The 26,013-nt window shown below is 42.2% G+C and overlaps 2 protein-coding genes and 1 long non-coding RNA gene across 4 annotated transcripts in view; 2 read left to right on the forward strand and 1 right to left on the reverse strand.

Moving 5' to 3' along the window:
• The window catches only part of LOC126996199 (T-box transcription factor T-like), a 43,160-nt gene extending 42,540 nt beyond the window's left edge, over positions 1-620 (forward strand). For both annotated transcript variants that reach the window (XM_050856502.1, XM_050856503.1), the window contains one exon: positions 1-620. This exon is cut by the window's left edge and continues 430 nt beyond it. In XM_050856502.1, the coding sequence (XP_050712459.1) occupies positions 1-184 (184 nt within the window). In that variant the 3' untranslated portion in view covers positions 185-620.
• Positions 621-1,775: 1,155 nt separating this feature from the next.
• On the reverse strand, positions 1,776-16,511 carry LOC126996200 (uncharacterized). Its single transcript, XM_050856504.1, has 6 exons — positions 16,322-16,511; positions 13,631-13,769; positions 13,056-13,155; positions 11,928-12,362; positions 5,373-5,484; positions 1,776-2,710 (listed from the first exon to the last, which is right to left on the reverse strand). Exons 2-5 carry the CDS (start codon positions 13,747-13,749, stop codon positions 5,416-5,418), a joined length of 723 nt encoding a protein of 240 aa, XP_050712461.1. The 5' UTR covers positions 13,750-13,769; positions 16,322-16,511; the 3' UTR covers positions 1,776-2,710; positions 5,373-5,415.
• On the forward strand, positions 6,639-8,659 carry LOC126996203 (uncharacterized). The gene is made up of 2 exons (XR_007751104.1): positions 6,639-7,557; positions 7,672-8,659. It is a non-coding gene; the product is annotated as an uncharacterized LOC126996203 (long non-coding RNA).
• Positions 16,512-26,013: the final 9,502 nt, after the last annotated feature.

Consider the following 26,013-nt stretch of genomic DNA (forward strand, 5'->3'; position numbering starts at 1 on the left):
CTCCCCCCAGTGCAGCTCAGCCCAGGGGGAGCTCTTCCTTATCCCCCCGGAGCTTAACTACCCTGGGCTCTCCGCGGCGCATGATGGCCCGCGCATTAAGGACGAGAACTTCACGGATCACCTCGCCCACTACGCCTCCCCCCCGCACACCTGGAGCCCCCTGTCCCCCCCTGCCTGCATGTAGCGACCCCTGCTGCTCCCCCTGCTGCCCCCTGCTTGTATATCCAGCCCCCCCCCCCCCCCACCCCCAGCCCTCCCGCCCCCTGTAGCACTTTCTATGGACACTTTAAGTCGTTTCCTCTCCCCCCTTCCTTTCCCTCATGCCTGATCAGCTGTTTTTTCACGTAATCATACCTTTATCTCTCTCTCTCTCTCTCTCTCTCTCTCTCTCTCTCTCTCTCTCTCTCTCTCTCTCTCTCTCTCTCTCTCTCTCTCTCTCTCTCTCTCTCACGACTATGTAAATAATGTACAGATTTCGTAATGTTTTTTCACTTTTGTAGTAATTTATATCAGTTATTTTTATTATTGTTGTTATGAAATATGTGCGTACGTGTTTTGTAAGTGTGTGTGTGTGTGTGTGTGTGTGTGTGTGTGTGTGTGTGTGTGTGTGTGTGTGTGTGTGTGTGTGTGTGTAACGTTGTCCTAAGCAAGTATGAACGAATATATTATGGTTATGCAACATCATCTATGTCACTGGTGTATTTGTAAGCATAATTTTATAGTTTGTACGTGTGTGTGTGTGTGTGTGTGTGTGTGTGTGTGTGTGTGATAGTTTAGGCATAAGCGACGAGGCTATGATAATACACATCCACACACAAGTTCTAAGCTCTTGCAATAACACCGGTACGCAAATCGCTCAGTTAATGCAATCTAAACCCCTTTGACGAGGAGGAGTGGCTTGGCGCGGAGATACCAAGCAAGGCGTGTAAGATGAAGAAGACATGAGAGAGAAATAACAAATGAAGGGATAATAATGTGGTGAAGAGATGTTTTGTAGTTATGTCAAGTAGAGAAAAAAAATGGAGAGGAAGAAAAAGTAAAAGAAGAAAAAAAAGTGTTAGGTATAGAAGAAAGTGAGAAGGGAAACGAAGGGAAAAGAAGAAAAAGTGAAAGGAAATGTAAACGTAAATAATAGTAAATAATTGTGGAGTAATTTCGACAGGTACAAAAGAAGAAAAGGAAAGGAAAGTGAAAAGAAAAAAAGGCTTCTCTGCCAAATGATTTCACAGGTACAAAAAAAAAAAAGGAAAGAGAAATTAAATGAAAAAAATAGTGTTGTACCAAATCAAAAAAAAAAAAATAGCGGCAAAAAATAACAGAAAGAACAAAAATAATAAAAGGAAAAAAGGTCTTGTGTCGGATCATTCTAATTAAGCCCCAAAAAGTGTAGTGTCGTGACAGGTACAAAATATATGGAAAAGAAGAAAAAGAAAAAAATATGAAAAGAATGGTGTAAGGAAAATGATGGAGATGTTAATTGTTAGACTCATGTTACGGGACAAAGAAAAGGGGTGTTACAAGTAAGAAAGAAATGGTGCTTTGAGTGGTTCTATAACATATCTATACTTAAAAGGGTAAAGAAAAATAACTTGTCATCTCTTCCCTTCTCTTTCTATCTTCCTATCTTCTTTTCCGTCTGTTCCTTCCATCCCCTTTTCATTCTTTTCCTTGTGTTTTTCCTTTCTTTTCTTCCTCTTTCTTTCCCTCTGTTCCTTCCATCCCCTTTTCATTCTTTTCCTTTCCTTCTCTGATCTCTTTTTCCTTTCTTTTCTTCCTCTTTCTTTCCCTTCTTACTTCTTTTCCCTCTGTTCCTTCCATCCCCTTTTCATTCCTTTCCTTTCCTTCTCTGATCTCTGTGTTTTTTCCTTTCTTTTCTTTCTCTTTCTTTCCCTTCTTACTTCTTTTCCCTCTGTTCCTTCCATCCCCTTTTCATTCTTTTCCTTTCCTTCTCTGATCTCTGTGTTTTTTCCTTTCTTCCTCTTTCTTTCCCTTCTTCTTTTCCCTCTGTTCCTTCCATCCCCTTTTCATTCCTTTCCTTTCCTTCTCTGATCTCTGTGTTTTTTCCTTTCTTTTCTTTCTCTTTCTTTCCCTTCTTATTTTCCCTCTGTTCCTTCCATCCCCTTTTCATTCCTTTCCTTTACTTCTTTGATCTCTGTGTTTTTTCCTTTCTTTTCTTCCTCTCCTCCTAATACATCTATTGCTCCTTTATGCTTCCCTTACCACCTCTCTCTACCCATCCCTCCTCCCTCGACTAAACAGTATTTCAGTGTTAGGAAGTCTTGCATCCAACATCTTCATACTCTCTTTCGTACCCATTTCTTTCCCTTCTCCAACCTCCTAATACATCTTTCGCTCCTTTATGCCCTTCCTACTTCACCTCCTCTTCGCCATTCCCACAGTATTGCAATGTTACGAAGTCCTGCATCCCACATCTTAGGGGCGGTGGTGAGTGAGTGAGTGAGTCCTGGCTGGCTGGCTGGCCCCACCGGAACGTACAAGTGGTATGTAAATCGCTACCCAGAGATTGTAAGATAAGGTTTAAATGAGTACCCCCGCGGCCCCTCGCATTGAGAATAAAAAAGGATAATCTTTATGGTTTTATGTCCCTGCCTTTCCGGGCGTCGACTGTTGGGTGTTGTGTGAGCCAAGCGGAACCGCCGACGCAGCCCGGGTTTCCTCAGACGCTTCCTTCACCTCGCATGTCACCCATCTATAAAGACAGAAAAGGGGATCAATTGGGTTCTCATGAGTGGTTTTTTAGGCTCGAGGTACAGAAGAAGGGTCACTCTACAACCAGGGCCATGAAACTACCCCTGGAAATGCCCCGAACACACACGAAAGGAGATTAATCGAGTTTTCATGAGGTTTTTTTTTAGGTTCGTGGCACAGAAGCGTCACACTACCACCAGGGCCATGAAACTACCCCTGGAAATGCCCCGAACACCCACGAAAGCATGTCACCTAGGAGATTAATCGAGTTCTCATCGCATTCATGGTACAGAAGAAGGGTCACACTACTACCAGGGCCATTAAGATACCCCTGGAAATGCCCTTAATCGAGTTCTCATCGCATTCATGGTACAGAAGAAGGGTCACACTACTACCAGGGCCATTAAGATACCCCTGAAAATGCCCCGAACACCCACGAAAGCATGTCACCTAGGAGATTAATCGAACTCTCATGAGTGTTTTTTTAGGCTCATTGTACAGAAGAAGGGTCACTCTACCACCAGGGCCATGAAACTACCCCTGGAAATGCCCCATACACACAGAGAGAGAGAGAAAGGAAAATAAGAAAACAAAGAGAAGATGATGAGGAAGAGGAAAAGGAAAAGAAAAAGGAAGAGAAAATTAGAAAGAAAGGAAAAGAAAGCCTTGTCAAATATGTTTACATGGGCGACGAGAAGTTGTTGGACCCAAAAGGAGTGAATGTTACGTGAATTTCTTACGTGATTTTTTTCTTGATAATGTAAAGAAAAACTAAAATCGACCCAAAATAGTGAAATTGATGTTTATTCCTTGTTTTCCTGTTTGTATTTCTTTCTATAGGTGAATGTTACGTGGAATTCTGCTTAATAATATAACTGATAATTCTAAAATCGAGAGGAGGAGGAGGAGGAGGAGGAGGAATGGTACAAAATATTATGTCATAGAGAGAGAGAGAGAGAGAGAGAGACTGTGGAGGCGGATAGGATAAATGAATTATTCAGCGGAGTTTTATGAGGGATTGAAGGCCGTAAACTGCTCGCTCTCTCTCTCTCTCTCTCTCTCTCTCTCTCTCTCTCTCTCTCTCTCTCTCTCTCTCTCTCTCTCTCTCATTTTCTCGTTTTTTCTCCTTTTTTCTTTCTTTTCCTCCTCTTCTTCCTTATCTTTTTATCTTATTTTTCTTCTCTTTTTCTTTTTCTTTCCTTTTCTTTTTTTCTTTATATTGTTTTTCTTCCATTCTCTTTTCCTTTTCCTTACCTTCTTTTTCTTTCTCTTTTCTATCTCTTTCTCTCCCTTTCTTTTCTCTTTCTTTTTTCTTTCTTTTCCTTTCTTTCTAATTTTCTCTTCCTTTTTCTCTCCCTTTTCCTTTTCAACTTCCTCATCCTCTTCTCTTTGTTTTTCTTATTTTCCTTTCCCTTTCTTTTCTTTCTTTTTTCTTTCTTTTCTTTTCTCTCTATTTATCTCTTCCTTTTCTTATTCCTTTTCCTCTTCCTCTTCCTCATCCTCTTCTCTTTGTTTTTCTTATTTTCCTTTCTCTCCTTTTCTTTTCTTTCTCTTTTTCTTTTTCTTTCTTTTCCTTTCTCTATTTCGCTCTTTTTCCTCCTTATTCCTTTTCCTTTTCAACTTCCTCTTCGTCATCTTCTCTTTGTTTTTCTTCTTTTCCTTTCTCTCTCTCTCTCTCTCTCTCTCTCTCTCTCTCTCTCTCTCTCTCTCTCTCTCTCTCTCTCTCTCTTGTCCGCTGTAATCTGGGAAGGACCGATGACTTGTGAGACGCTTACCTTCACCCAGTGCAATAATTCGAGAGATTACAATCGTCGGGGGCCTTTGACGAGCGCAATAAATCGCTCACGCCGGAGATTACTAATGCTCAGATCAACGGGCCGAAGGGAACGAAGGGTGACTGAACAAAACAAAGAAAATAGAAAGAAAAAATTGTGGTATTGTATTTATTTATCTGTTAATTTAGAGATATATATGTAGCCTATTGTTTTTTTTTGTTGTTTTATTTTTTGAGATTAGTGAGGTTGTGTTTGATTCGCTCAGAGGAAGAGTTAGAATACAAGAGAGAGAGAGAGAGAGAGAGAGAGAGAGAGAGAGAGAGAGAGAGAGAGAGAGAGAGAGAGAGAGAGAGAGAATCACTTAACAATGTCTAAAAATTAGTTATGTAAAGTTTAAATCGTACAGAGGAAGGTTTAGAGAGAGAGAGAGAGAGAGAGAGAGAGAGAGAGAGAGAGAGAGAGAGAGAGAGAGAGAGAGAGAAAATCACTTAACAATGTCTAAAAATTAGTTATGTAAAGTTTAAATCGTACAGAGGAAGGTTTAGAACACGAGAGCTATGTAAAGTTCATACCGTTTAGAGGAAGGGTTACAACACGAGAGAGAGAGAGAGAGAGAGAGAGAGAGAGAGAGAGAGAGAGAGAGAGACTTAATATTTAAAAAGTAGTTATGTAGATTTTTTTTCTTAAGGATGAGTATTTCATTATCTTCTATCGTATTTTCTGCCACAATGAACTAATTTTCAAGTATCTAGGAAACTTTAACTGGAAATTTTGTTAACTGACCTCGTTTCATATCATCAACGTGCATATATTTATTTTCATGGTCTCAACAAACAATACTATAACACCAATTTGATAAGATAAACACTTGTAAACTCGTAACCAAACCTGCAAAGCCCCGAAGCACGCGTCTCTGAACCACGAGTCGGCGTCACTGGGTCATCTCGGCGGTTCGCTCGGCCAGTCCACACGCGGAGGGCGGCGGGGAAGGAGGGAAGGGCTGTAACGGGAGGAACAAGACTGACACAAGACGCAATATACCACGCAAAGGACGCCGGGATGGATTGGTGGAGGCTTTTATCGCGTGTTCTTCTCTGCCATAAGGAACCAGGTGAGTTTGCGCTGTTATATCTTTGCGTCGTGATGTGTACGTGTTAATCGTTAGTATGTCCTCTATTTTTTGTTTTTCTTCCATTTCCTTTTTTTATTCTTTCTCTTTTCTATCTCTCTCCCTTTCTTTTCTCCCTTTTTTCTTTTCCTTTCTTTCTAATTCTCTCTTCCTTTTTCTATTCCTTCTCTTTTTCAACTGCTTCTTCCTTATCTTCTCTTTCCCCCGGGAGCAGGTGGTGGTGGTATGCGCTGTTGGAACCTGCTAGGCCTCTGTGGTGATGTGCTTATGACAAGAGGTGTATAGCGTTGAGGCAAAGAGTAGTAGTATAGACCTGGGAGATGATGATGAAGCAAAGGAGGGGTGGAAAGGGGAATGGAGGGAGTCAGACATCGAAGTGGTTGTGACGAGGAAGTGTAGTGTTGGGATAAGGGAGCTAGCAAGGTGTTGAGGTAAAGAGTAGTACCATAGAGCTGGGAGATGATGATATAGCGAAGGAGGGGTGGAAAGGGGTATGGGGGAGTCAGACATCGAAGTGGTTGTGACGAGGAAGTGTAGTGTTGGGATAAGGGAGCTAGCAAGGTGTTGAGGTAAAGAGTAGTACCATAGAGCTGGGGGATGATGATATAGGCGAAGGAGGGGTGGAAAGGGGAATAGAGGTGGTCAGACATCGAAGTGGTTGTGACGAGGAAGTGTAGTGTTGGGATAAGGGAACTGGCAAGGTGATTTACGTTAAGGAGTGGTAGGGAAGGAGAGGAATAACCGAATAAGTGATGGTTTACTTAAAACGATCGAGATGTTAGTATTGGGATAAAGGGTGCTTATAGAAGAGAGAGATTCTAAATAGCATAGAGTACCCTGAACGTGAAGAAAATATGCACTCTTGACTATATATTTCAGCGTAAACTACACTATAATAATAATAATAATAATAATAATAATAATAATAATAATAATAATAATAATAATAATAAAGGTAAAGTATTATAATTGCGCGTGGTCTCAGTTCTTATCTCCGTCACATCGGCCATTGACTTTGTGGTGTGCAAGAAACCATTACCCCGGGACACAAGACCAGTATTATGACCTCCGGGTTACCACAGTTTACCTTCCCCAGGTTTCCCCAGGTACCCATTAATCGACCAGCCCGAAAGGGAGGATGAACACTTGAGTAGACTGCACGCCGACTGCCCGGGTATAGGGATTCGAACCCAAGCCCATAGATTCGTAGCGAGACGCGTTAACCACTACGCCAGGGAGGTCATGAAATTGCTTAAGTCCCCCTAAAACGATAACCCATATATAGTTTCGTGATGCTAAAACTCATACCAAATATCAAAAAAAGTTTAATATATATAATGCGAAGGTGATGCGAGTCGTGCTTTTGAATATAGCGAGAAAAAAAGAAAAGAAAAATAGCCCTTAATCAATGACCCAGTGAGTCGCCCCCATAAACAGTCTCGGGATAATAAAAAAGGTACCAAATATCAAAAAGTTTTATTATATACAATGCGAATTAAGGTGATGCGAGACGTGCTGGTTGTGTATAGCAAGAAAAAAGAAAAAAAAAACGTGAGTGCTTCATACAACAAGATATAACGCTGGTAATAAATAGCGAAGCCTTTTAACGCTAAGCAAAGGAAGGAGGGGAAGACACGGTAACGGTACAGGAAGCGATAGGAAGGACGGTCGCTAGGCACTGGGTAGGGAGGGACACACAGGATTGTTCTTATGTATATGTGTTCTTGAGTATGTGTGCTTGTTCTTATGTATAAGTGTGAGTAAATTTGATGCTTTAAACTCTGAAGGATCAGGTGGCAAGATACGGTGTCCAGTACAGATGTAGCTAACAGACGTGGAGTAGAGGACCTGGAAACAGTGCTCAGAAGGGAAAGACTCCGATGGTTTGGACATGTGAAGAGAGCAGGGGAGGATACAGTGCTGGGAGTTTTGGAGAGACTGGAGGTAGAAGGAAGGAGACCAGTTGGTAGACCTAGGAAAACGTGGAGAAGGTATATATAGGGAGACTTGACATTGATGGGATTGGATGAGCATCGGGCAGAAGACAGTAGAATGGAGGTAGAAGGAAGGAGACAAGTTGGTAGGCCTAGGAAAACGTGGAGAAGGTGTGTACAGGAAGACTTGACACTGATGGGATTGGATGAGCATCGGGCAGAAGACAGTAGAATGGAGGAGAGCCATAAAGCGTCTTAAGTATGGGGGATTATCGTATGTGTCTTAAGTATGGGGGATTATTGTATGTGTCTTAAGTATGGGGGATTACTGTATGTGTCTTAAGTATGTGGGATTATTGTATGTGTCTTAAGTATGTGGGATTATTGTATGTGTCTTAAGTATGTGGGATTATTGTATGTGTCTTCTTAAGTATGGGGGACTGTATGTGTCTTAGTATGGGGGATTGCATGTGTATTCTTAAGTATGGGTGACTTTTTATGTATGCTTAATTTTGACAGTCTAAGCTTTAATGATACGGTGTTCTGGACCATGTAGAGGAGAGGGATATTGTTCCAAGTGACCATTTGCTTGTCGTTTTATATAGTAGGATAATTTAAGGGGTTTCCAAGTGACCATTTGTTCTTTTTTATATAGTAGGATAATTTAAGGGTTTTTCAAGTGACCATTTGTTCGTCTTTTATATAGTAGGATAATTTAAGGGGTTTTCAAGCGACCATTTGTTCTTTTTTTATATAGTAGGATAATTTAAGGGGTTTTCAAGTGACCATTTGTTCTTTTTTATATAGTAGGATAATTTAAGGGGTTTCCAAGTGACCATATTTTCGTCTTTTTTATATAGTAGGATAATTTAAGGGATTTAGGGAATGGTGTGAGTTTAATTTAGGGGAACGTGAATCCAAAGTAAAAAAAAGTAATAATGATAATAATAATAATAATAATAATTAGGATAGGGATAAGAATAATAAGCATAGGTGAATGAAAAGTAGCTAATCGTTATATTGCATCATACGATATTTTAAGTCAACGTTTTCACCCATAAGCTGCCGGATAACTATGTACAAAAAATAAATAAACGGGGAAAACTGAGACACAAACAAACAAACAAACAAACAAGTGCATAAATTATAAGTTGCACGTGGTTAAAAGTGGTCAATTCCCTTTTTTTTTTAATTAAGAATGACTGTGGTAGATGTATGGAGGGAGGGAGAAGGTCATGTGGAGGAAAGAAAGAGAGGAAGGAAGGAAGGGAGATGGTGGTTGGGGGAGGGGAGGGATGAGGGGAGGAAAAGGAAGGAGAGAGGGAAGTAGAAGAAAAGGCGAGTTGTGGAGGAAGAAAGGAAGAAAGGAGGTAGAAGATACGAATTTGACAGGGAAAATAGAAAAACAGAAACGAGTGAAGAGAAAAAAAGTTAAATGAGATTGTGGAGGGAGGGAGGGAGTGGCAGGAGTGGAGATGATGGTTGAGGGAGGAAAGGAAGGAAGGAAGGGAGGGGAAGGATAAGGGAGGGAAAGGAAGAATGGGAATGGAGGAGTAGGAGGAAGCTGAAGAAATGGAAAATTGTGAATGAAGAAAGGAAGGAATTAAGGAGGTAGAAAATACGAATGAGAGAAAAAATAGAGGAAAAGAGAAAGAGAAGAAAAAATAAGATAGGAGAATGGAAAGTTGTGGATGAAGAGAGGAAAAAAGGAGGTAGAAAATACGAATGAAAGAGAGAAAGGAAGGGGAGGGCGAAGAAAAGAGGAGTGGAAGAGAATGAGGAGGAAAAAGTAGGGGAATGGAGAGCTCTGGATAAAGAGAGGAGGTAGAAGGCATGAATGAGAAGAAAAAATGGAGAAAGAGGAATGAAAAAGAAAAAAAACGAAAGAAAAGAGAGACGAATGAGAAAGAAAGAAAAAAAAAACGAAAGAGAATGAATGAGAAGAAAGAGAGGATTGAGAAAGAAAAAAAGGAGAAAAAAAAAAACGAGAGAGAGAGAGAGAGAGAGAGAGAGAGAGAGAGAGAATTACCCTCCCCTCAATCTCTCCTCCATCACACTCCTGCGCCCTCTCTGCGCCGCGTTGTCTCCCTCTCCCTCTTCCTCTTCCTCCTCTTCGTCAATCACCCCCGCGTTCAGTTGCCCCTCTTCTGCGTCAACCACATTCGGCTCCTCCTCTTCCTTTTCGTTTCTCTCCTTATTATCAGCTTCTTGGGGGACTCTTTCCTCTTCCTCTTGTTGCTCTTGTTTTTCTTCCTCGTTAGCTTCGTTCCTCTTTTCTTCCTGTAATGACAGGGTTCGTTTAGGCTATGTAGTTGTGTAGTTCTCATTTTCTTAACTTTGCAATAGAGAAAATGGAGTTATATATTCTATGGAGCACTTGACTATATATATAAAAGACACTTCCTATCATTTTCCTCACGTTTCTTCCTTCTTGTCTTCCCATTTTCTTTTCTTCAATAGGGAACTGATGTAGGGTAAGGTGGGGTAAGATGCCCCCCTTGGTTTTGTCTTTCTTTCTTTTCTCAAGCAGTCACATGATCAAGTAGGCAACGCCAACTCTGTGCTCACAGGAACTACTGGAGTAAACAATGCACACTTGCTCTGGCCACAAGGGAACATTTCTTCTTTTTGACTAATTTCTTGTAAGTTTTCAGTGATTTTAATGATACCTAATTAACGACAAAGAACTGTAGAGTTAGCCTGATAGCTATGGATACTTGCTCTAAGATGTCTAGACCATATTGCATGTGATTATACTCTGCCTACTTACTTGTAGGAAAGATGGTGACATTTTGTGTATATATGAGTTGCCAGGGTAAGAGGTCCCCTGTGCCATTGGGGTAAGTTGCCCACAGGGAGGCCTTTTACCCCACATGTGGGGTTATCTTGTGTAATTATCTCAGAGCTCTCATGTTTTATCAGCAACTCATCCATTATCATCAAAAAGAAAAAAAACATCTCCAGCTTTGTCTGATGAGGATGAATGGCCTTGTTTGGTGTGTGGGGAGCCATTTGCTAATAGCAGACCTTCAGAAAAATGGCTCCAATGTCGGGGTTGTAGAAATTGGTCACATGCAGAATGCACAACTGGAGTAGGCCTAGATCTGTATGTAAGTCAAAACTGCGAGTCTGGTTAGACATTACAGTATTGCTATAAATAAAAAAATAGCAATACTGTAATGCCTAATCAGACTTGCAGTTTTGACATCTATACAGATCTAGGCCTACTCCAGTTGTGCATTCTGCATGTTTAAGTTTTGAAAGGCATCCATAAGTGAACACTTTTGAGTTTGAGGCTATAAGGAAGTTGGTGTTTTTAACTGTTTCAGATATCAATATTCAACAGAAAGGACATATTTTATCAAATTAATTGAATATTTAGTTCCATATATTTTTCATGAAAGTAGATGTTCCTTTTGTTACAAAAATTCAGAAGAAAGGGAAGCTAGTCTAATATTACTAGTCTAAAAGAAGGGGATACCTTTTAGAAAATTAATTAATTGTTTAGTTTTACATTCTGTTCATTAGGAGATACAAATTTGACTCAGTTCCTACATTTCACATTAAGAGAGATTTAAAGGCTATAGTTTTCAAAAAGGGAATACATTTTATATTTTTATAATGTGAAAAAATGTTTTCCTTATGTGTCTGTGAGTTTTATTATTGTAAACCAGAGTGGGGTAAAATGCCTACCCAGGGGGCTTCTTACCCCACATGCGGGGTAAGAAGCCCCCTTTATTATTTTTTTTTTAAATTGTCATGATAATAAAGTCAAAATCATAATGAGTGGATATAATATATTCCATAGATAGGCCTTAGCCTAAGCTTTCAACAGAACTTTTTTTCAAAATTCTATTGCAAAAAATGTGCCTACAACTGCCAATCTCCCTTAAGGGGGGCAACTTACCCCACCTTACCCTAATATATTCTATGGAGCACTTGACTATATATATAAAAGAACACTTCCTATCATTTTCCTCTCGTTTCTTCCTTCTTGTCTTCCCATTTTTTTTTCTTCAATAGGGAAATGATGTAATATATTCTATGGAGCACTTGACTATTTATATAAAAAACACTCATCAATTTCCCCTCGTTTCTTCCTTCTTGTCTTCCCATTTTCTTTTCTTCTCTTCCTCCGCCTTCAAAAAGTCTTCTGACATCAATTTGTTATTTCCACTTGCGTAAACTGTCATTACAGCACTGAATCTGTATTTATTTCACTCTTTTTAATCTATATAATCACTAATTACCATACTAACTCATTATTCGGGTTGGGAATGGACTGGCAGACACCTTCCTTCTCTTCTCTCCTGACCTATTTTTTTTGTAGTAATAAGTATCATCAATCAGTCAGTTTAACAAAAGGATGTTATCATATACCTGTTCAGAAGGTTTCGTCTCGGCGGCGGGACTGTTCTCCTTTTTGGGTTCCTCGCGAGCTGTTACCTCTGCCTTTTTCTCCTCCGCCTTCTCTGTCACTTGACCCGCCTCCCTCTTCACCACTACCCCGGGCTTCTGTACCCTCGCCTGCAATAGTTCTGCCTGCAATTCCTTCGCCCTCGTTGCTGACGCGTCCGCTATTTTCTTCAGGTTCTCATTTGCCGTATGCAGTTCGTTCAGTTTACTGTCTGTTTTTTCGTAAAGGTCCTGGTATTTCTTTCGCTCCTCGGCCACTTTCACAATCTCTTGCTCCTTCACCGCCACCGCGCTGTTCGCCACCGTGAGCTGCCGTTTGAGCTCCTCGACTTGGTATGAGAGGTCGTTGTTGGTGTCAGTCATTTGGGCTCGCAGCTTCCCGCTCTCCCTTACGCACTCCTGGATGGGTGGAGGAGAGAAGGGACTGCGTGTGGTTGAGTGCGAAGGGGAGAGGGATGAGGAGGAGAGTGAAGGGAAGGGAGGGAAAAGGGGAGAATAAGGAAGAAGGGGAGAGGGATAAGGAGGAGAGTGAAGGGAAGGGAGGGAAAAGGGGAGAATAAGGAAGAAGGTGAGAGGGATAAAGAGGGAAAGAAGGGAAGGGAAGGGAGGGAAAAGGGGAGAATAAGGAAGAAGAGTGAGAGGGATGAGGAGGAAAGGGAAGGGAAGAGAGGGAAAAGGGGAGAATAAGGAAGAAGGGGAGAGATATAAGGAGGAAAGAAGGGAAGGGAAGGGAGGGAAAAGGGGAGAATAAGGAAGAAGGGGAGAGAGATAAGGAGGGAAAGAAGGGAAGGGAAGGGAGGGAAAAGGGGAGAATAAGGAAGAAGGGGAGAGGGATAAGGAGGGAAAGGAAGGGAAGGGAAGGGAGGAAGAATAAGACTACATAATATACAATACTTTTTACATCGATGGAAACAGCTCAAAGGTATAAAGAAACAGAAAAACAAAAGCCCGCCAAAAAAAAGGGGGTTCGTCAAGAAAAATCATATAATAACTTAGTGAAAGAAGAGGAAAAAGTACCGTAGAGAAGGATATACTAAAATAAAAGCTATCTGGCGTTCGAGTATCCTTCACGGCGTTCGAGTCTGTACTTACTCTCCATTTGATCTCGACACTCCCCCTGTCCTCCGCTTCCTTCCTTATCCTCTGGTCCAGCGCCAAGTTCTTCTCCCTAAAGGCGTCCAATTCCGCCACCCTGTTAGAAGATAAGAACGTAAGGAGTCTGCAAGAGGAAGGGTGTTTTTGCCCCAGTGTTTGTGTTTAGGGTTTCGTTTCGTTAGTGAGGTTAGTTATAGAGGAAAACTTATTTATCTCCTTTCCTGTCTTTCACTATCATTATCTCGTGCTATCTTAACCGCCACCTTCTCTCTCTCTCTCTCTCTCTCTCTCTCTCTCTCTCTCTCTCTCTCTCTCTCTCTCTCTCTCTCTCTCTTTCCTCTATATACCTTTTTTCTCCATTTTTCCCTTATTTCTCTCTCCCTCCCCTCCTCCAACCCTCATTCCTCTCTCTCTTCACTTTTCTCTCTATATTCCTTTTGTCTCTTTTCTCTTTTCCTCTCTCCTTCATTTTTCCCTTGTTTCTCTCTCTCTCTCTCCGTCCCCTCCCCAACCCTCATCCTTCCTCTCTCTTTCAGCACCCACGAAATGACAGGACGGAAGGAGACACTCACAGCCGCTTCTTCTCGTTCATTTGCATCCCCAGGTTCTCGCTCAGGTTGTGGAACTTGACCACCACAAGACACACGACCATCACGACCAGGACGGGAATGCAGGCCATGTAGTTAGCCATGGCAGAACGACGCGCCGCCCCTGTAAAAGGTGAGGTGTTGGTTAGAGTGTGTGGTTCGTGAAGAGGAGGTATATGCTTGTGGGGTAATGACAGGGTGGCTTGACAGAGAGGATTTATAGGGATCGCAAAAGGTTTAAGGGCACTGATTTTTTTGTTTTTTTTGTTTTGAGAGACTTACACACAGACACAGACAAAAGGCACTGCTAATTTTTTTTGTGGTTTTGAGAGACACACACACAGACACAGACAAAAAGACAGACGACGTTAAGAGATGGAACAAAGACATGGACAGACAAAGACACACAGACAGACGATATTATAAGAGATGAAAGCAAGACAGACACAGACAGGCGAAAAGACGGACGATGGAACAAAGACATGGACAGACAGACAGACACACAGACAAACGGACGGTATAAGAGATGAAAGAATGACAGACACAGACAGGCGAAAAGACAGACGACATAGATGAAAACTAGACACAGACAGGCGGACAGACAAACAGACAGACGGCGTAACAGATAATGGGATGACAGACAGACAGACAAGAGACAGAAGACAGGTAGACAGACAGACGACGTAAGAGATGAAAGCAAGACAGACAGACAGACAGACGGACAGACAGACGTTGGGAAAGGCCGCTCTTTGCACTTATCACATGTGCACTTATCCTCCTCCTCCTCCTCCTCCTGCACCACCACCACCACCACCACCACCACTACTACTACCACCACCACCACTACTACTACTACTACCACTACCACTACTACCACCACTACCACTACTACCACTACTATTTCTCAAACCTTCACTTAACTTTGTGTCTCCTGAAGGGGTGACAGAACCTCCCTCCCACGTGACTCAACAACGACTGATCGGGGATTGCACACACACACACACACACACACACACTTTATCAATGATCAAGTACGATAAGGATAACAGCAAAAATGTTTATCACGAGAGAGAGAGAGAGAGAGAGAGAGAGAGAGAGAGAGAGAGAGAGATATGATGTGGCAAATGAAGAGGTGATGTGACGTGATGTGACTTTAGATGTGTTAGTGTGGACATGTGGATTAGGGATGTGGCTATTGGTGGAGATTCAAGTGATGTAGATGAGATTAGTTGTGGAGCTTGATTTGACAGAGCTCCATCTCCTCCACACACACATACACAATAGAATCCACTTTATAAGACATCTAATTCCACTAACGTAACCCTGACCACGCTATCACCTTCACTAATTGATGTATTACCTTGTTTCATCACCACTAACATCACCACCACATCACTACCAACTTCAATGATCGTCGAATTCACTCCCTTCCTTCGCCTCTCCCTTAACCCTCCCTCTCTTCCTCTGCCCTTTTTCTTACCTGCCCATTCCTCTTCTCTCCTTCTTCCTCTTCCCTCTTTCTTACCTACCCATTCCTCTACTCTCTTTCTTACCTACCCATTCCTCTTCTCTCCTTCTTCCTCTTCCCTCTTTCTTACCTACCCATTCCTCTTTCCTCCTTCTTCCTCTTCCCTCTTTCTTACCTACCCATTCCTCTTTCCTCCTTCTTCCTTTTCCCTCTTTCTTGCCTACCCATTCCTCTTCCCTCCTTCTTCCTCTTCCCCGTCTTTCTTACCTTTAACCTCCTTTTTTTCTATCAGCCTTACCTCCCCTCTTCCTCTTCCTTCTTTTTTTTCATATTCTCTCTTACCTCTCCTTCTCTTTTTCACACTATGGTCTGTGGTCTGAGTGTGTCTTACTCTCTTCCCTTTCCTTACTAAACTGATTCTTCTTTCACCATCACCACTACCATCACCATCACAACCACAACCGATAACAACTTCAATGATCATCTTACGTTTCATTTTTCCACCACGCACTGCACCACCGCCACCACTACTACTACCACCACCACCACTATCATCACCACCACCACCACCACCTCTGCTTATCTCTCTCGCCTTTCAATCATTTCTGGTACTATCTCGTTCACATGGTACCGGTAACTACTTACACTAACTTCCCTCTACTAACCACTGCCTACCTACTCACTGATCTTTCTCACTACTCTACCTAACGATCACTTTTTGTCAGTATCGTTCAATTACAGTAACTATTAACACTGCCTCCACAGCTAAATACCAATTCTCACCTTTGTTAATTAAGTCTTACCTGGTTTTAACTTTTTACAACTATAGCTATACTGATTTGAACTCCTTACCATAACTACCCAACGATCACCTTTTGACAATATCGTTCAATTACAGTAACTATTAACACTGCCTCCACAGCTAAACACCAATTCTCACCTTTGTTAATTAAGTCTTACCTGGTTTTAAGTTTTTACCTCATTTCCATCACTTCTCTGGCGGCTTCATCGGTCATCTATACTTCCATTTCTCACTAAGTCATATATCACCTTATTTTTTTAGCTTTTTCTTTGCATCTCTTTTCTAACAGGCATCGTTCATATAACTAACTATCTACTAACGTTGCTCTACTAATACTACATTTCTTCTACGATATTTTACCCTTTCATTACTTTCTGGGAGCTTCATTAATTACTATGTCACTTACTCGGAGGTTTGCGGACGGAGAGGACGGTGTGTTGCGTGTCGGCGGTGGTGGAGGCGACGGAGGAGGAGAGGAAAGCAAGGAGGTGGAGGACGAGGAGAAGGAGGAAGTGGAGATGACAAATATGCGACAGTGGAAGCGGAGGATGTGATGGCGGTGGAATGAACGGACAGACTCGAATGCGTGGCAAAAGAGGGAGGGAGGGAGAGAGGGAGGGAGGGAGGTGCATATCTCTCTCCTGTTGCTAGTTGTCAGCGAGGCGTAAGCTTATCTACCCCTCCTTCCTCTCTCCTCCTCCTCCTCCTCCTCCTCTGAATGGGACAGGTAAATACACTAAAATACCTATTCCGAGTCATTAATTACAGGTGTGGTCAGTTCATAATAGGTTTTTGAACAGGTGTGTGTGTGTGTGTGTGTGTGTGTGTGTGTGTGTGTGTGTGTGTGTGTGTGTGTGTGTGTGTGTGTGTGTGTGTGTGTGTGTGTGTGTGTGTGTGTGTGTGTGTCGCGCAGGTGTTGAGTATGTAGGCAGGTGTTGTATGCGTGTGCGGTTGAAGAGACGTGATAAACACACACACACACACACAGATAAATATAGTGTGTGTGTGTGTGTGTGTGTGTGTGTGTGTGTGTGTGTGTGTGTGTGTGTGTGTGTACATTTCTACGTGTCACCACAAACATCTGTCAGTATCCCTCCCATTCCTTCCTTCCCTTCCCCTCTTCCTTCCTTCCCCCCCTCGTGACCACTTAACACGGCTGACATTGACTCTCTTTTCCCTCTGTTTCCCTTTCCCCCTTTCTCTTTCCTTCTTCCTCTCCCCACCGTCCATATGAGCAAGATATACAGCACATGCAATACGTAAAATACATAGCCTTCAGTGAATACAACAGACGTGAAAGCCATAATCTTGGATCATTCTTAAACATTTCAACGCAAAAGAACACATTTGAAAAGGGTTTGGCAGGTGTTGAGGGTATATCTGAAAAGGGTTTGGTAGGAGTTGAGGGCATTTTCAGGGGTAGTTTTATGACCCTAGTGGTAGTTTGAGCCTCCTTCTGTACCGTGAACCTAAAATAACACAATAAGAACCCGACTGATCTCCTTTTTTGGCCTTGGGAAAGAGTTGATTTGAGAACCGAATACGTCTTGACATTACAGATCCATACAGGACATTTAACAAGGCTTTCGTTGGGGTTATGAGCATTTCCAGGGGTAGTTTTATGACTTCTGTACCATGAACCTAAAATGACACTCAATAAGAACCCGACTGATCTTTTTTTGGCTTTTGGATATAATTGATTTGAGAACCGAATACGTCTTGACAATACCGATCCATACAGGACATTTAACAAGGCTTTCGTTGGGGTTATGAGCATTTCCAGGGGTAGTTTTATGACTCCTCTTCTGTACCATGAACCTAAAATGACACTCAATAAGAACCCGACTGATCTTTTTTTGGCTTTTGGATATAATTGATTTGAGAACCGAATACGTCTTGACAATACCGTTCCATACAGGACATAATTTAACAAGGCTTTCGTTGGGGTTATGAGCATTTCCAGGGGTAGTTTTATGACTCCTCTTTTGTACCATGAACCTAAAATGACACTCAATAAGAACCCGACTGATCTTTTTTTGGCTTTTGGATATAATTGAAGAACCGAAAGCGTCTGGCAATACCGAACCGTGTGATTACCATAATACTGATCATAAAAGATGCGAAGCGGGTGATGTTTCGTGAATTTCCTCATTTTTCGCGTGATACCGGTGTTGTTTTTTTATCAGTGAATTTTCTCATTTTTCGCGTGATACCGGTGTTGTTGTTTTTTATCAGTGAATTTTCTCATTTTTCGCGTGATACCGGTGTTTTTTTCAGGTTTGTTTATTTTTTTTACCGGTTTTATACATTTTTAGAATACAAGCCATTTTTTTTTTTTTACCGGTTTTATACAGTTTTAGAATACAAGCCATTTTGAAGAAGATCCGGCGCCATATGACCCAGTGTTGCGGCGCCAAGACACGACGAACCAATAAATATAATCATCGCGTTATAATACCAAAATACCACATAACGTTGAGTGTTTGAAGCGTGTCTATTGCTTTATTTACACAACCCTCCTTGCGCAACAAATCCTACGAAGAAAGGCTTTCCACTCTTAACATGTTCTCTTGAGAAACGTCGCCTCCGAGGAAAACTGATCGAATGTTTTAAAATACTTCATGGTTTCACGAATGTAGACAGATCAACATTGTTTATGATCGATGACACTTTGCGCACGAGGAACAATGGCGTGAAACTCAGATGTAGACAAGTAAATTCAGACTGCATCAAATTTTTCTTCACTAACGTTGTAATGCGAAAATGGAATAAGCTCCCACCGTCAGTGGTCCAGTGTAACACGATTGACTCCTTCAAAAACAAGCTCGACCGTCATTTCCTTCAACTTAATTTCAACTAGAGTTGAAATGCATCGTTTTGGAGCCTTCTGATTAATGTAGAATCACTTAGGTTTAAGGACAGACCACCTAGTCTGGACCATGGGGTCTGTGTGGTCTGATTTTCTATGTAAATCTCATACCTCAATACATACCATGACAGGTTGGAAGCGTGGAAATTAACCCCTTGAACATTTTCCCCAGATGCCGAAGTCGGGAGCTCGTGGCGCGCACCATGGAGCCAATGATGAGACTGAACCAAAGATCAGCCCCTCAGTGACCTCACTGACACCCAACTCCCGTCTCCCGAGAATAACACCCAGCTGCACGTATTAGCCAGTGATATGATGGATGAGGTTGATTATGGAGTTTCTTTCATTATAGAGCATGCATATGTTAGTTACTTGTCTCCGTCTTACCAGTGTTAGCTCTTAGGAGGGAAATCATATCACTGTTAGGTTTGATTTTAGAAGTGTTAGATATACGTATTTTTTTTATTTTTTTATTATGGAGAGTATGTTAGCCATCTCTATACCACTCTTGTTAGGTTATTAGTAGAAGTAGTGTCATTTTTTTATTATTATAGAGAATGTTAGTAACTGTCTTCCATTCTTGTTAGCTCTCATATCACGGGTTGATATGTTACCACTCTTTGTTAGGTCTGATATTACGTGTAGAAGTATATTATGTCACTTGTTAGTTTTCTTAGTACAGGGGGAAAGACTAGCTGTACCATCCTTGTTAGTTTTCTTGGTACAGGGGGAAAGACTAGCTGTACCATCCTTGTTAGTTTTCTTGGTACAGGGGGAAAGACTAGCTGTACCATCCTTGTTAGTTTTCTTAGTACAGGGGGAAAGACTAGCTGTACCATCCTTGTTACCTCTGATATTATGGGGGAAGTATTATACCACTCTGCAAGGTCTGATATTATGTGTAGAAGTATATTTTGTCACGTGTTTGTTTTCTTAGTACAGGGAAAGACTGACTAGCTATACCATCCTTGTTAGCGCTCATATTACTAGGGGAAATACTCTCAAACCATTTATTTTTTCTATATAGTACTTTTTACACTACTTCAGTTAGCATTCTTTAAGGGGGAAATGCTTTAGTAACTTCTTTTTGTTCGGCATTCGTGATGGGGTCTTCTATTGTGTTTTGTGTCATGACCAGGGAATCAAACTCACTTGTAGGCATGCGGGATACTTACTACATGAAAATTCACCACCTAGTTAGCGTTCTTTAAGGGGGTTAGCATTATTGTAACTTCTTTTAAGCATTCGTTGTGGGGTTTTCTAATGTGTTTTGTGTCATGACCAGGGAATCAAACTCACTTGTAGTCAAGCGGGATATTAACTACATGAAAATTCACCACTCGAGTTCGCATTCTTTAAGGGGGAAGTATTATAGTAACTTTTTTTTAAGCATTCGTTGTGGGGTTTTCTAATGTGTTTTGTGTCATGACCAGGGAATCAAACTCACTTCTAGTCATGTTTTGTGTCATGACCAGGGAATCAAACTCACTTCTAGTCATGCGGGATATTTACTACACGAAAGTTCACCACGCTACAAAATCTGATAACCCTTTCCCTCGCAACAGGCTCTGTCAGCGTTGAAGCCACCAGGTCCTGCAGCATCTGAACTTCCCACCTCAAGATCTCTGTGCCAATGACCACTATGGAGTTGCAGTGGCCCAAGGATATATTACATGGAGGAGTGTATTTATGCTGTTTGGCGGAGGTCCTTGCGTCAGACTCACTCAAGCATGATAATGAAGCCATGGTGAGATCCAAGGATTGTCATTAAAACAAACTATCAATTTTTCTACTTTTTATGAAATCTAAAGTAATTTTCTTACCTTTCGAAATATAGGCAGAAAGGCTTAGGCTTGTTTTAGAGCACTGATACCCTAGAACAGAACTACTCAACTACAATGAGCAAAGGCAATTAGACAAGTTCATATGTAAGCAGAGATCTGGATACAATATAGTAGCTGGACCCCAGGCTCAAGGGGTAGAAAATATAATTAAATAATATGAAGGTCCTGGCGATGGATTCTTGCAAGTGTAATTCCTTGACTAACTGTAGGGCCAAGGAAATACTCTTTGAAGCATACACTGCCAGAACCATGTTATTTAATTATATTTTTTTCTACTCTTGGAGCCTAGGGTCTAGTTACAACACCCAAACGCTCTGAATTCAGACTGAGCACCACCAGTTGAGTAGCCCTGCCCAAGGACAAAAGCAACTATATCAAAATTTCTATATTAGAGACTGCAATAACACGGCAAGGCAAAAAATTCCTGTAACATACCCTGTGAGTGCTGCGGTCTGAACCCCGGCCTTCTGAGCAGTAGTCAGGGCAGCATGCTGACTGGGCCCTGATGAGCTAAAAGGTCACCACGCCTGAGGCCACTTCTGCTGCACTACCCGACCCCTGCATGTTCAAGTGCTGGGCCGGGGCATTGTAGTGTTGAAGAATTGGCCAGAGGTTGAAGAATTGGCCTCTGGGAGTGGTGACCTTTAGCTCATCAAAGGCCCAGTTGATATGCTGCCCTGACTACTGCACAATTTGATAAGGAAAATAAATTAAGAAAATGATCCCACATTCATCCCATTTTCATCTATGCACCATTCCCTCTCTTAAAATATATGTAAAACTGAATTTGGTTTGTTAATAATTCTCAAATAAGCTTTCTTACTGACCTTTTTTTTCTTCTTTTCTGGTGACAAAAACTAGGTGACCCAGAGACCTCGCCTGCTGTGATGAGTTGAATAAGAGTATGTCTTTGCCTTCCCAGCAGTGTGTTGAGCTTTAATATTAAAGTTAAACAGACTTTACTGATGAACAGCACAAACCTAAGAATTTGCCGGACGCTCAAACTCCTGGATGCAACTCATGACGACCCTCTCAAACTGACCCTTCCGTCCACTTCGCCAAGCCTCGGACATCGGAACAAGGCAATCCCTGGGATCACACATTTGTCTGAAGCTGTCCTCAAGTCACCTTGCTGACTGAAAGAAAGAAAAATATTGAAAGCATTTATGTAACATTAAATTTCATATCCCCAAACTTTATTACTTTTCCCAGCACCCTATTTGACAGTGTAGGAGATATTAAGAATCAGTAATTAAAATAAGGAGCATCAAATTTCATAACATTTTCATTTTTCTACCCTGCACCCTGTTTTACTCTGACTCTTGTTTAAATTATACTTGCTGTTATACATTACACTGAATGGTCAAGCTCAAATGTCATTGTACTGATATTTAAGACTGGTTTTAGGCAATCACCTTCAGGCTGATAAAAACCCAAAACACAGGGACTCCTGTATTGATGCAGTGATTAAAAAGCCTAGCTACAAAATCACAGGCCGGGGTTCGAATCCCAGCTTAGGCAGTTGGCTCACAGCCCACTCCGCTGTTCATCCTCCCTTTCAGGCTGGTCGATACATGCATGGGTACTGTTTGAGGAAGGTGACGTGTGGCAATCAGCACGTCACACTGGGTTATCGCCTGACAAGCTTGACCGTGCCCAACACGTTAATTTTTGTCACCATCGTTTGCTAACAAAAGTGAATAATTAAGGCGCTCTCCTTCCATACGTAACGTAAAATTCAACGTCAAGAGCGCTCCTCCAGCACGAACATATCGTGACGTGGTTGTGATGTCATGAGTGACGTCACGTTATATTCGTGCTGGAGGACAGCTCCGACGCGGAATTTTTGGTTACGTTCAGGGATGGAGTGAATGCCATGGTTGTGTATTTGAGTACGAATCCAAATCCGAATACAAGGAAATTGTTTTAATTCGAATACAAATACGAATACTTCTTGAAAGTATTCATGAATGCATTTATGAATACTTTGTTAAAAAAAATACCTTCTTGACGTAACTGTGAACAGCACTGTTCTAAAGTTATGCAACAGTAAAATGAGATCATGAACCTGTGCTAAACACGACCATCACACGTCCACCAGGCGCCTGGATCAGTTGTAAGGAACAACGGCGGTTATTTCTCATAATAAATTTTGAAGTACCTATTCGTCGGATTATTGACAGGATACGAATATTTTTCCATTATATTCGGATACGAATGAGATTACTTTAATATTAATAATTATTCGAATACGAATACACCAAAATGAGGTATTCCAATGTATTCGAATACGAATACCGAATACTTCATCCCTGGTTACGTATGGAAGGGAAGCGCCTTAATTATTCACCGTTGTTAATAAATAGTGACAAAAATTAGCGGGAGGTCTGAAACGGTGACAAAAGATGAACCCAATTAATCCAACACTTGCTGCTGGAGTTATTCCCGAGAAATAGTTATGGGAGGAGGGAAAAAAGGGAGAGAAGGAAAACAAGGGAGAGGATAGAGGAAAAGTTAGGGAGAGGAGGAAAAAAGAGAGCGGGAGAAGAGGAGGAAAAAGGAGAGAGAGAGAGAGAGAGAGAGAGAGAGAGAGAGAGAGGGGGGGGGGCGGAGGGGGGGATCCAATCACCAATCAGTCATAACTATCAACTTACCAAACCCCGTAAGGACAATCATGACGCCAGTAAGCCGGAGGAGGGGTGTCGCGTCCATCGGTTCCTACGCTGCGCCGCAACAACCCACTCCCCGTCTGCATGTCGTCAGCAGGTCCTTCCTTCCGCCTCTCACCCCTACGCCGCACTGAGGGAGCGGGGTGGGCAGCGGGGCGGCCTTCCTGCTTCAGTAGTCTCGAGCGCTTTGAACTAGGGCCACAAGTTTGATATTCCGTCCATACACTGTGCTTGAGTCTCTTGGGTGTGTCTCTGCTTCTAACCTGCAAGACGGGACACTTTGAGGACTAAAACTGGTGATACTGTTAGACGCTTCCATCCCCTTCACCTGCAAGAGACAGGGACACTTTGAGGACTAAAACTGGTGATACTGTTAGACGCTTCCACCCCTCACATCATATATATCCATGGGCCAAAAATAATATCAGTTGGGTTCTAATGCGTATTCTTTTAGGTTCACGGCACAGGAGAAGGATCGAACTACCACCAGGGTCATAAAACTACTACCCCTGGAAATGCCCACAACTCCTGCGTAATCCTTGTCCAATATGTGTGCTTGGGTGGCGAAATATTCAATAGTCGTACGACCCCAAAACTGGTATTGTTAAAGGCTTCAAGCTCTTGTTACGACTGTCATGAAGCTTTTCCCGTTAGCATATTCGTTCTTCTATTTTATACGTTTAAGAACTGATTGATAGTTTATTGTTGCAAGTAAACAACAAAGCCTTGGAACTCTGCCTATCTCGCTCGCCGCCTTGGGAGGCCGTGCGGGGTCTCCCAAGCGCTCCCAAGGAAGGTTCCAAGCGTCAGACTGTAAACATGGCACCTCGTGAACAACCCCGCCAGCACCGACCAAGGAATTTTCGCCCGAGAAGGGACATCTTTAACCCTCTCGCGCACAGTAAGATACTAGAACATGCGCAAATAAAAATAGAGGAAAAATATATATAAACAATAGACACTCGTTTCAAGTCTCCGTATAGAGTGTTGTAGACAATAAATCCTAAGTACCAACTCTTCCCCACTTGCTATCTCGAAATTTTGTGGGCCAACTTTTTTAGCCGAATATATGTTTCGAAGCGGAATTTAGTGAGGATTCTTATGGTATCCTCAAAATCTTCGTACGCCTATTAGTTCCTGAGTTACACCAAGAAAACTGTATTTTTTCCTCTCCCGTCAGAGTAGGCTAACAACTAAAAATCGCTCCACGTTCCTCATTTACGTTCTTTAGAAAGGTTCCCATATGTTACCTCTAAGAAACTTATCCCGACAAATGACACTCCAAATTTTACGCACTTTCATCGAAAATTTAATTTTTAATAATTTTTTTTACTTTTATGACGCGTTTCGCGTCATCGTGCGCCAGGACCTTTTACTTTGATGACGCGAAACGCGTCATCGTGCGCGAGAGGGTTAACGAGTACGATGACACCGAGTTCAAGAAGAGGTACAGGGTGGATCGTGCTGGCCTGTTGTTCGTCACTGACTTGGTGCGACACGTGATTGGCAACAGGACTGAGAGGAGCCGTGCGGTCACAGCGGAGCTGAAAGTGGCGTTGACTCTGCGATACCTCGCCACCGAGAAAATGCAGCAGTGCAGCGCAGATGACTGAAGTTTCCCGGGCCACAGTCAGCAGAATCATCACCCAGACCGTGGATGCTCTCCTGACACAAGAGAATATGAGGCGGTTCATGGGGTTTCTTTTAAACCGGGGGGAGCAGCAGAGAATGAAGGCGGAGTTTGCCGAAATTGCTGGTTTTCCCGGTGTGGTGGGTGCTGTTGATGGCACCCACGTAAGAATAGTGGCCCCACATGAGCACGAAGAAGTGTACGTCAACCGCAAGAACTACCACAGCATCAATGTGCAAGTGTTATTTGATGCACAGTACAAGCTGCGGGCCATGGTGGCGAGGTGGCCAGGGTCTACTCACGACTCACTAAATGTTTGTTTACACCGTGGTGCCGTTGAATATGCAGACGGAAAAAAAATATGTGCACATATTCCTTACAATGAAGATACTATCGCTGTATTTCAACTAAATATCAATTGTTTATATTTATAATTCCATAATTATATATAAGAAGTGTAATTTAAGTTAATTGAAGACATATTAGACGTCAAAGCGACGCGGAAGATTGGCAACGCTGGTTACTCCCAAGACCGCCCCCAATCCTACTTGGAAGTGCTCGAAACACGCCCAAGAAATTCTCCCAACTGTGCGTGACGTCACCACGCTTGGGAGAGCACTATGATGAAACCCACCCCAGGAAACTAAAAAGATCAATGGTAGGGGACGGGGATTAGGCCTAGTCCTTTATTTCCCGTACGACCACGTTTTGTTTTTTGGTACTTTCCCTTACGAATAAGTTTTACTCTCAGGACTCCCCTGACGACCCACCTGGAAGCTTCTTGATAGCGTAATCTCCTTGGAATGAGGAAGCAAAAGACAGGCATACATATAAGGAAGGGCAAATAATAACCTTGGGAAAAGAATTGAGCTTACAACGAAGCGTCTGGGCGGGGAAACCAACCTGACTCATCACACACAATTATTTCGCTTTCGTAGGAGTTTCGGGCATTTCCAGGGGTAGTTTAATGGCCCTGGTGTTAGTTTGACCCTACTTCTGTACCATGATCCTAAAAAACACGCATTTTAGACCTTTGAAAATAGTTGATGTGTGGGGTGGAAGCGTCCGAGCATAGCTTCTTCTTCT

This window comes from Eriocheir sinensis, chromosome 9 (genome assembly GCF_024679095.1).
Source record: "Eriocheir sinensis breed Jianghai 21 chromosome 9, ASM2467909v1, whole genome shotgun sequence".
In the NCBI taxonomy this organism is placed as follows: Eukaryota; Metazoa; Arthropoda; class Malacostraca; order Decapoda; family Varunidae; genus Eriocheir; species Eriocheir sinensis.